The sequence below is a fragment of the Ischnura elegans genome, chromosome 4, assembly GCF_921293095.1.
Source record: "Ischnura elegans chromosome 4, ioIscEleg1.1, whole genome shotgun sequence".
Lineage (NCBI taxonomy): Eukaryota > Metazoa > Arthropoda > Insecta > Odonata > Coenagrionidae > Ischnura > Ischnura elegans.
In genome coordinates, this window is record NC_060249.1 from 92912219 (window position 1) to 92924636 (window position 12418).

At 35.1% G+C, this 12418-nt stretch overlaps 1 protein-coding gene across 1 annotated transcript in view; it reads right to left on the reverse strand.

The window, feature by feature from the left end:
* Positions 1-12418, reverse strand: part of LOC124158187 (gamma-aminobutyric acid type B receptor subunit 2-like) — a 172229-nt gene that overhangs the window by 20996 nt on the left and 138815 nt on the right. Inside the window, exon 5 of the mRNA XM_046533375.1 lies at positions 11-214. Coding sequence (XP_046389331.1) covers positions 11-214 — 204 coding nt within the window. The remainder of the gene's footprint in view (positions 1-10; positions 215-12418) is intronic.

Here is a 12418-nt window from a genome sequence, read left to right on the forward strand (position 1 = left end):
TATCACTCACCAATCCCGAAAACGACGGAGTATCATCTCCCACGATGCTGTTATGGCTAGAAACCATCAAAAGACCTTCCACTGCCATGGAAAGTGCCGAAGACGTGCATCCAAATGTCTCCAGCGTACTGCGGTTCCCCAACCACCAAGTGTCGGCCGGACTACCCTGTAGAATCCACGCGTAGTCCGCACCATACATCCCCAAGCCATATGCCTTGCGTTGGAGGAAAGAAAATAATAGGGTAGTTTCCTTCATAGGGTAGTTATCACATTACTGAAATAATTTTTTTTCTAAGTCATTTTTACTAGAGCAGGAGGCGTCTGCCAAGTTAATATGAAATGATCTGATAATTCTTTTCCTATTTTTTGAGGAAATTGAATGTAATATTTTGCTGCAATTGCGTTTTGTTTTAAAAAAGGCTTAATTATAATCATGCCATGATATAAATGAACATTATGAAAATCTCTTGTATGGAACATTTTTATTCTATTCATATTTTAATTACTTTTTATTAAACAATTAAAAGCCCTATTTTATTATACTATTTATATTTTTTTAATGTCCACTATATTATTTAGTAGTGCATGGTAGAGGGGGCATGTGCCCCGAGGGGCAGATTTCAAGGATGGCAAAATTTTAAATTTTATTAGAACTAGTCATTTAATTTTTCCAATTAAATTATTTTACATTAATTATTAATTTATAAATTATTAAACAATAGCATAAATAAAAATTTTTAATAGCAAAAACACGGAGTGTAATAGGGTAGTTTTCTTCATCAAAGAAAACGAAAGGCATTGATTGCGATCCGTTACCCACCATTAGTGTATTCATAATATACAAATTATTTGGTTTTAAAAATCCCAGTTTAGACGAATGGCAATGGTCAATTTTAACCGCATTTGAAAAAGGCCAGATTGGCCCCCATGCGATGCCACTCCACGTGACGTCACAGGGACCTAGACTCTATACAAATAGATAGGAGTTTTACATCGTCTGAGATTACCAATACATGCATGAGTCACAGAGCTCAGGGTCTTAATAATCACCTATTAAAACTGCCTATGATCAGAAAGTTTCCTTCGTTTGATAGGGTATTAATAATCTTTATTTAAGCCAAGCGATACCTGCTAGCAGGGTAATATGCTACCTGCTAGTAGCCTGCATCGAAGCAACGCACATTCCCTCGCCCCAAGGTCACCTCACACGCCGACAGCGGGAACCAGAATGACGTCACACGGAGTTTTCCCAGCATTAATTCTTAGCCGTCGCGTTTTCGCGCGCTTGATAATTTTCAGTTTTCATTTAATCGCGAAAAATAGATATCGTCATTTAAAAATCTAAAAGCGTGAAATGCGAACTCCAGGAGTAATAATTTATCGATTTAGGCAGTAAAAAAATAACAGGAAACCACCCTATTCGGTATTAACCCATTATAACCCAAAGTTTCTTTCAAGCAACATCAAAAATGTTTAAATTTTCAGCTCTAATTCGGAAGTAATCAAACTGCGTATTGTTTTGCGGTGTAAATTTTAATGACAAAATATTTAGCTTCCACGATAATTATGATTGAGTGCAAAATTTTCAGGTTTTCGAAATGAAAATTCTTGAAATTTGATTTTCCGCAGAAGCAAAGGTGGGGTTACTAAGGGTTAAGAGAGCAGCTGTTACGAAAGCATCAGCTGAGTGAGAAATTTATTATTCCCACTCTCTCCCATTATTGTTATTGGCGACACTTGAGCCAAATATCTTTTTCAAACTAAAATTTTTGACTAAAGGATAGTGACTATAATGAGAAAAAATGAGAACAAATCAATAAATATATATTTCTCTGAACTAGCAAGATCATTATTTTCTTAGATTATTTAACTAATTATGCAATTACAGGTTGGACACATCCATTGAGTTGAATTAATCGACTATTTAAAATTGGCAATATGATGAATGCAAGAATGCAGGAAAGGTGAGGATGACTTTATTGATAATAAAACACTGCTGGATCCAATGATTTTTAGATTATGCTCCAAGGACCAAATGATAAGTTTTAGCATTTTGAAAAATAAAGAAATGACGAAAGACTGAAATGTCGAATTGATTTTTATTGAAAATTGGAGATTCATTTTTAAGGATTGCGTAATAATACTGACAAATAAATATGCAAACTAGTATTAAATGAAGATACTCACTTATTCATATAGAACTACAACAGATGAAGTGCGACATTTACGTTATCTTTTCGAAAGGTAAATTTAAAAAAAATTCCTTTCTTCTAGCAAAAGACCATTATCGGAATATAAACTAGCCCGATTATCACATTTTTATAAAGAAAATACGGAAAATAGAGAGTTGATCGCATGTAATATCATAGCCTCATCTTCCCAATATGGCTTCGAAACCTCAATCCAAGCAACACGACATATTTGAAATACAAATTCAACTGGTACGTTAATTTGGAGAATCTAGACAGTTACAATAAACAAATAACTGTTTTGTGATTCAAGTTTAAATTCATTTCCAATTCATATCTATGTTATTTCCCGGTTCAACGAATTTAAAGCCGCAGAAAACTCAATTACTTATCGTAGGGGAAGTAATCTTCAAGCATTCAACGCTTTAAGACAGATATACCTCTCTGGAAAGCCTCTAGTATAACCACAACATCATATCTACTTCATGTATGCGAGAGCGAATTGAATAGATAAGTGAGCACTCACCTTGATGCCCACATAAAATGAACTCGGAACAACATCCTAAATTACAGGCAATTAACTGTACCGAAAAGTACTGCTTGTAGTATCATAGGAAACCCATAGGATACCATAGCCTCTCAAATTTGTACAAAGATGGCCTCCAAGGCCTCCCGGAATCAGAGTCCTCTAGATTGCTCTCTCAACACTACTCTCTCGTAGTTATTATATGGCAATATAGAGGACTCTGCCCGGAATTATCGCTAATAAAATACTACATATTTGGCATCTATCCCAGCAAAAAGAGTTATAAAATTATCATTTAATAGTAAAAGAGAAATTTAAATAATAAAATACCTCAATTCTGACAATACTCACAATTAATCCCAGTTAATCCCAGTATTTATCAATTAGTGGTGCAACTTGTGAACATTATTTTAGAAATGTAGCCACAAAGTCGCATAGTTCTATAAATTTACCCCCCACTTATCTCAAAACTAATAACTTCAACTTTCAATCACTTTATTCTGCTATTCGTCTTCATGAATCTCAAACATTTTTCCCACAACTGAACGTATTTTTTTAACCATTAGTATCAGCTTTTAATTTGTATTGTAAATTTAGCATTGCCCTTCATCTTGGTTATTTTATGCCACAGAAAATGTGGCAGCCTTGTAATTTTTAGGTATTTAAAGCCGATATTTTCATGATAAATTCATGGTCATTCGCTTGATCACTGAAAACGGTCTTGCTAGAAGGTATGAAGGGTACGTACTGAGCCAGAAAAAAACAAGTGCATTTACTGAAGATTCCTTTGAAAAACTAAAATATAGAAATAATTAACTTGATACGACTCAAAGCATTGTATATCCTCTAACGATATTGTAATCAAGGCTTCCCGTATCATCAGGCAGCAGACTCATTATGAATAAAAGTCTCGAGAACTCTTAAACAAATTAAACTTAGTATAGATATGATTAATAAAGTTTCCTTTGAAACCTAAGAATATTTACCATCGAAGCTAATTCTCAATGAAGTTCTGAATTTATAAGAATGAGAAGGAATATCCGATAGTATTTTTTTCCCGATTTGCGAAAAATATTAATGAAAACTAAAATGAAGCCATGCATAATGACTTTTCAGTTTGGTTATTATTTAATTGACATTAATTAAAATCACTAAGAACTAAAAAAGTCATAATGTGCTATTTTATTAAGAATCTGCTTGATGATGATAACTTAACTATGACGATCGTAAAATGCAAGTGAAAAAAGCGGCACAGTTTAAAGAGATCTATATATAATTTGGTGAAAATCGTAAGAAACAATCACAATGTACGAGTAAGTCGTAATGAAACCAGTAAGTATATAAACGTTGCCACTGAATGATTTTATGGAGTTAATTCAATAAAAAATATTGTTAAAATGCTTTTTATGCTGAGTTTTAAAGTCACTGGGTGAGAAAATAAATCCAGTCATATCAAATCGAATCATATTAAAAAAAAATCTTTTACTTCTATGCATATTGCAATATGCGTTTTTGTCTATTGGATAGCTGCCATATATGTTTTAACCCTTATCGATTTTTTGAATGAGAACACTTGCAGGAAATGGATAAATTTGTATTAAGTAGGAATGAAACCCTTAAAAGGATATAGTGAATTGCCTTTTACAGATATTTAGTACATGGAAAATTGTGATCGCTCTAAAAGCAATACTTATCAAATGAATTTTGTCAAAGGGACGTTAATCTTACCCAAGTAAAAGTCACACATGCTCAACATATAGCTAAACTGAATTATTTTCAGACCTGTACTACATGAACGGTTATTTATTTAGGCTATGTAAAAAATCTTCGGAAATTGGCACCAAAGGTGAGCAAAGATACACATAATTCGGTAACTCAAAAAGTGCTAACAACCATTATAGTATAAAACAATTTCCACCTCATTTTATTCTCAACTGGAAATGACAAACGTTGGGAAGAACAAAGAAGGAGCGAAAGCAGACACACGCCTCGACTCATTCTTTTGGGATTCCAGAATTTTCACGAGGGGAAACAAAAAAACTGAATAAAAAAAACAACAGGATGGCTGGAGGCGACGGATTCCCTTAAACTGTTGCCGCCTTCTGTTTCTTTTCGTCCAAACTGCTGGCGGTAAAAAGTTAATCCCTCGCTCGGGAAACACCTCTGTACCCTTGGTGGTGGAAAAACTCTCGTGAAGCTTTTTTTCATGACCGTTCGATGGTTTACGAGCGCACGCTGAAAATCAGAGTCCTCTGGATTGTTGATAATACACTACAAAGACCCTATGAGGGAGTAGTGTAGAGAACTGCCATCCAGAGGACTCTGCTGAAAATGCGTACGCAGCGGCACGATTTGAAAGAAACCGTGTCGGACGAGTAAATCACGGGGGAAAAAAGAGAATGAAAGAGAAAAACGAAAGAAAAAGACTGTGAGAAGAGGGAAAAAGTGGAAGAGTAAGAAACATTCTGTTGGATTACATTAAATCCTCTCCATGAAAAAAGTTGCGGCATACGATAATGAAACCAGAGAAATTGCATGTAACATCAATTACTTCAAAATTCCGCTTTTTTTGATAGTACAGGCAAATTGGAAGCATTAGAAAAATACTATGAAGACCTAGAGTTTTATTATTACAACAGTCGTTTCAAATATCAAAAAAGTTACCTCCGGGATGTATTATTTCGAAGATTGAGGTCTGAATGGGAAAAATGTCTTTATCAGAGTAATTGCAAAAATTATAACCTAAAAAACATGAAAGATTGTATAAAAAAATCAGGGAAGATACTAGCGCAATAGTAATGCGTTTAAATAATTTCTAAGGCCCAACTTAGAGTTTAATTAGTACGAAAAGTTCCCAATAATAGTTTTTTTTCATTTTGAGTACAAAGAAAGTAAGAAGGCGACGGTTACAATTGGATATTGGCTTGAAAAACAAAAATAAAGTAAGGTTTTAAAAATAAAAGTAGCAAAATATATAACAGTAGTTTTATCATAAACAATGAAAAGAAAGAGCATAAGAAATGTTGGCAAAAGCCAAGAATAACTCGAACATAGATTTTTATTGCGAAAAAATTCGCAATCCCATTAAAGCTTTATAATACAACATGCGCGTTGCTTTGAGGATGAGGTTTAAAGGGACTAGTTACTATTTTTATTGAAAATAGCAAAAACAACTGTTATCCTTTAAAATACATGTACTTACGTGAATTTTCACATGCATCAGGAAATTTTATGTAAATGCAGTCAAGAACCATAGAATATAAATAACAGCAAATCAAGAGGAATAGAGAGATTTTAACACATTATGCAAAATGACTTCAACCACGAACTATTGCTTACAAAACAGGGAGCCATATAATAATGTAAAATACACACACCCATTTTATTAGACCTAAGAAGGTCACCACATGTGCATTAATGAGGAAGAAGAGCTTCATTCGCGAAAACTCTTTAAGGTATAAAAGTAAAAGGCTGCACTAAATTTAAATTTTTTTCTTAAAACTACCTAACCTAAGCAATGCAATACCAATTGAGAATAAAAAATAAGGAACGAAAGTAAAAAAGGAAGGTGAAAGGAAAGATGGTTATGAATCAATATTTAAATTAAAATTAACAAGTGGTTTAATTTTTATTTATATATATTTCATTTTAAGCAAAGACTTAGTTGGCCACATTCTGAGACATGATGGCCTGATGAAAATAATCGTAGAAGGACAGGTGAAAGGGAAGAAGGACAAGGGATGGCTTAGAATGAGTTACATAAGACAGGTTAAAAAGGATGTAAAAGAGAAGAAATACGTAGCTAAGAAAAGGCTAGCGGATAGTAGAGAGGAATGGAGAGCGGCGTTAAACCAATCTTAGGATTGTACACTTATGATGATGTGGTTTAATTGAGGAAACATTTCAGTAAAGAGAAGCACAAATACTTTTCAAACAGGATGCTCAATGTAATGGCGGGTCGCATTTTTAAATTTCTAATGTCTTAATAATGTTATAAGAAATTGTGGTTTATTTTTTGTAGGTAATTTATAAGGAAATCAGGCGAAAGTGCTGAATTAAATGATTAGATGACACAAAGATACAATATTTTTAAGTGCTCAAAGTGTAGTTCTAAAAATGGATAGCTGTATTTTGTCATGGTTTTACTTAAAACTCCAATTTAAATTATAAAAAACGGAATGAAAAGACTTTGAGATAAATAAAACCTTAACATAAAAATTCGTCTATGAATGAGTATTTTGAACCCATTTCAGTCATTTCTATACATAAAGGACAAGTCAAGGCATTTATTTTCATCTTGGAACGCAATGACGCTTCAGTCAATACGACGCGCGTTTACCTAGCCTAACTTCGTAATCCTATTTTATTAAAATATCATTGAATAAGTTACCACGACATCTAAAATCAACATTCGAAAAAAGTTGGAAATAAGAGTCATTAAAAAAAGAGGGTAAGGGCCCACGAAAAAATTAAATATTGCGCGTGAGAGCAAAGCAATACGACTTTCCAGACAAAGGAAACTGCAGACTTTGGTCTCGGGAAGTGAATCGAAATATTCCACATCTCTAAGTGGAAAGCGCGATTAAAAAAATGACGACAGCTTTAGTTTGAGCGGTCTCTATAGAGGGCTACTGGGAAATTCTCATGCGACTAACTGCGCCGCAAGGACCCAACAAAGTAAAGGCGCCAGACATTTCTACCCAGGAGTGGAGCAGGTCATTACTGACCCGAGTGCGACAAGTACTCGCAAGCAGCAGTGAGAAGTAAAATCTCACAAATGGCGCTCATTCATATTTTCATTTGTTTGACATTTTACCCATAGCAACGAGAGAAAAATTCTCAGCTCAACGGGAGAGAACGTATATTCGACTAGATTCTAGGGTAATCTGTTTTATTATTACCACACGCGTCTTTAAATGCACTTTATAATCACTTTACATAAAAAAATTAAACGCCAACTGCCCTTATTTTATTCGATGCTGTATGTTTAAGTATATTTTTGATTACCTTTTTGATGAAAGAAAGAACAATTATCCACAAAACACACACTATTGAATTTAAAAGAATAATGAGAAGAAGAAATATTTAAAAAAACTGCTAGCTAATTAGCATGACCACGAAAGCATGCATACACCAGAGCATGTAGAGGAGCATATTAAAGCTGATTTGGTTTTAAATCCCCAAATTATCGGTCTTATGCAAAAATTAATTTTGCATTATCTAAGGTCTCATATTCACCAATTGTCTCTTCAGTAGTCTTTACTGAATACTGTCTTTTAAATTGTTTAGTTTAGGAATGATTTTGTACTTTTACATATTTTCTCACGTATAATAGGATATACACATAATGGCATTTAAGCGGCATAATGGAATCGTGGGCTAACTACTTTTACTTCGCTAGATATTTATACTCAATTATACAACTCTCTGCACCTAATATGCAAACCTATTCACTTGCGAGAAAAATATTCACTAACTTCTCCATGGCTAATGAAAAATAATTTTAACAGAAGACAATTTAGCTTGAAATTACATCAGCGAAAGGAGCATGCAATTTCTGAGAATTTACAGGATGGCAAGTAGAACAGTTGAATGCTGTTGTGAGAGAAGTAGTAAAGAAGTTCATTGATTGTTGGTGAGGGAAAAACGTTGCTGAGATGGCCATTTTTGATTATTTAATATTCATCTAGATTGACGCAAATACTTCTGGTATTACAGGTAGGATTAGGCTTTGAGTGATTTTGAGTCAGGTGCGTATTTGTCGTTACAAAGTTCAGTCGGGGCTCCCCATAGCCCCGGAATATTCTTTTTGCCCCTCGAAATACCGATGTCTACATGATCCAGCTACCATCTGTAGGTCACTGAGCGAAACGAAAAAAAAAGAGAAGCGTAGACCGGAACTTGCACGAACTTGACACGATCATTGCAGTCCGGTTTGACGCACAAACGTAATCTGAATTGACCAGGGGAAATTCTAAACGAACCCGCACGATAGTGTGGGGTCGGGTGGATAAAGAAAGGATTACTATTTATTATTATGACGTCATTACTTTGGTCTCAACAAATCTCAAGCGCCTCAATGTTGACGTGGTACTGACAATGAGTCACGTAACTTGCATACAATAATGGCAAATTTCAATAGATTAAAGGTTTCATGTCCCATTGAGTCCAGCGGTATTCTAATTTTGGGTGTACCCGCGTCACAGTTCGAATTACTGGCAAACGATTTTGTCCCATAAAAGACGCGCAAAAGATTTATCATTGCCCTGAGGTCTCCAGCAACGGATACGAAACTTTCGGCCTATAAACCGAACTGTGACGCGGGTACACCCAAAAGAGAATCCCGCAGGAAAAGTACACAATTTCTATGCATTCGGGTACAAAAAAATCATTCAGGGGAAACTCAGGGACCTTTCTGAGTTGAGTAAGATTAAAAATATTTATAAATATTATACTTCCATTTAATATGTGGCTACTTTTTTCCTCCGGGCTCATTAAAATGCGTAATTTTTCCACGCAACATGATGGGTACTCGTGTTCACCGAATAAGGTACTACTACTAATCCTTACTCTAAGCGGCTTCCCCGTGCTCTTGCGTCAGTTCCAATAAAACATTGCATATGGTCACAAATAACGGGGAAAGTAAAACATGAGCAACGAATATAATCCTTTAGCTACTTAATCTAATTACCGATTATCTATCTAATTGTCCTGGTGTACAATAACAACGACGCAGTATTTATATACCTATATGCTTTGAAAAGTGCCACTCAGTATCGTAAGCTCTCGGCTCAACATCATATCGCACTTGTTTAACAATTTTAATGCGATTAAAGTTTACAGAATAACTTCACGAGGGCCAATGTAAACGCTTTTGCGAACACTGTAAAATTTGACAACATATTTATTGCAACAATAAAAGGAAGAGATGGAAGGTATAGATGAAGTAATCCAAAGAAAAAATGATTCAACAAAAGGGAGGAAGATAGCTACGGAAATTGGGAGGGATAGAAGGAAAAGAGGCGGATAGAAGGTGGGTGGAAAATGAGGCACATAAAAGGGGTGTGGGATTTAGGGCACATGACAGAAGAAAGGACGCAGTAAGCCGAGAGGGTAAATGCTTCACGGTCTTAAGAAGAAGGGACCGTTGAGAAGAGGGGATAAGCCCCTATCCGCGCCTAGTCCTCAAACCACCCTCCCTCACCCATCCATCCCCAAAGGCTCGCCAAAACTGCTGTCGGTTCATCTCCCAATTCGGAGCAAGGGTGTCAAGTCAGCGGGAGAGTAAGGGTAGAAAATTGGCCAAAGGATATCCATAGCGAGGAAATAAAGGAAATAGGAAGGTATAAGTCCCGACATAAGTTAAGCCCTGAGTACAGAAGTGATAACATCGAATTAGCGTGGAGAGATTAGTTTTCTGCGGATAACATTATCCTGGAAATTTCTCCATTCTTCTTCGGGAATTAAATTTTCATCATATCCATCATTTGTAATTCCAACTCATCATCCGTTTTCGAATAATAGCAATGAGAATTAAAATGTAATTTTGATCACATTTTTAATTGAGGATAAATAAGTGGGGAAAGTGGGAGCCTACTATCGGCGCAAAAAAGGTGGAACGCTGAACTAAAAGCGTTTGTGTGAAATCCTGCCGAAGCTCCACAGGGTCATGTCACATATCGTTTTACTCATTGCTCATTCGAATACAACAATAATTCATTGAAATTTACTTAAACGTAAACTTTTAGTTTCTACGGTAGAAAGAGTGAAGAAGAACACGAGAAAAATATGACAATGGCGAAACGGTCGGGAAACGAAATGTGTTGTTATGGAAACGGGTAATTGATATGATTTCAAGATATGTAATTTTTTTTCTCTTCTTATCTTGACCTCGTTTAATACATGTTAAAATATTTCCTGGAGTTTAGGTCAACGTATGTTATCCAAAAAAGTTACAGCCAACGTTTCTGTGTATTTAAAACCATCATCAGGGCTTAACTTTGTACATATTTATTGATATTATGTTGTTGTTATTTGTTGATTTTATGTTACTAACATAATATCAATAAATATGTACAAAGTTAAACCCTGATGATGGTTTTAAATAAACAGAAACGTTGGCAATAACTTGTTTGCATAACATACGTTGACCTAAACTCCAGGAAATATTTTAACATGTATTAAGATATGTAATCACAAACAGGTTTTTAAAAAAATTCTGTGGAAAAGCTAAGTTTAAGTATTTCATTTAAAATGTTCAGCAACTTCCATCAATTATCGCCGGAAACCCCCAACATGATTTTAAGTATTGAAACTGAGACTTGAGAAATATTTTGCAACCATAAGCGAGGCTGAGAACGTTTCAGATCATCAAGTTCAGCAACTGCATATCAGTATTTTTCACAGATCTCATACATCTTACACGGAAATACCCTTTGGTCTGGTAAAGGAGAAGGTCAACGCTTTGATTAAGGCGTAGAATACAGTTTCTAAAGAAGGAAAAAAGGAAAATCAACAGAAATGGAGTGGGCCTTGGATCGAGAATCCCAATTTTGATCGTGCGACAAAGACCACGGGAGGGATTGGCTCATCAGATTGTTCTCGACCTCCTGCGGACCAAAATGAGAGCCATGGGGAGCGAGGAGATTTGACCGCCATGGAGAGGGAGACTTTGAGATATGGGGACTAATGGAAGAGCAAGGGCTTAACCTGGAGGGTGGTATATATCTATAGTTTCCTTTCATTAAATAAACGGATGAGAGATGGTGGCATTGGCGCTCTCTCCAAGATTTCGAAAAGGTTGACACTGGAGCTTCGCTGTTCCCCGTCGGGGCATACGATATTCTTATCCTCGCGCACTAATGAAATTTCATAACTTGATACAGGAGTTCTAGCTTCTGAGAGTGGATAGGAAGCAGAGCCCGTCCAATGTATCAATATGAAAGTTGATGAAATTATCAGTAAAATATGTTGGGTAAGTGAGAGGGGAACTCATTATCGCAGAGCAGGAGCAAAAACGAACTGATGTCATAAATAAAGCGATAAAAACACTGCCTCATGAATTTAATTAAACCGAAAAATCCATTAATTCTGTATTCCTATATGAATCAAATGTGGTAATCACATTAATCAGCTCCCAAAAAATATAAAAAAATCATCCCTTTCACATTGAATTGCCTGACTAATTCGCTCTTATAAATTTTAAAATATGATTCTCACTTGAACTCTTTTTACTTCCATTCAACGTGATATAAATAAACGTCTTATCATATAACCAAGTGGCCTTATTGAAGGATGTCATAAAATTTTTATGAGAACGTAGGTACATTCATTCAAGTAAAGTTTTCAACACTGCTTAATCAAGATAGATTGAGTGGTGAAAAAGTGGAAACACTGTTTTAAATAATGTTATAACTAGCTTGTTTTCTAATGGAATTCTACTAAATTCATGAAAAAACTTACAAAGATACTACCCTTTGTAACCGCTTTTGGTTTCTGCTACATTTATGGTTTACTTCGTAAAAATAAATTGTAAATTATAAATTGACGCTTTGATTACATTTTCAAAATGTGCTGGTAAGGTAATGTGGAAACGTTTGTGTTCTGGCTAAAATACTATAGCAAAGTGGAATATCAGATCATCTACTTATTATTCATTGAAAAATCAACAGAAAGGCTTAAAAAATAGCAATTTTCAATAAAA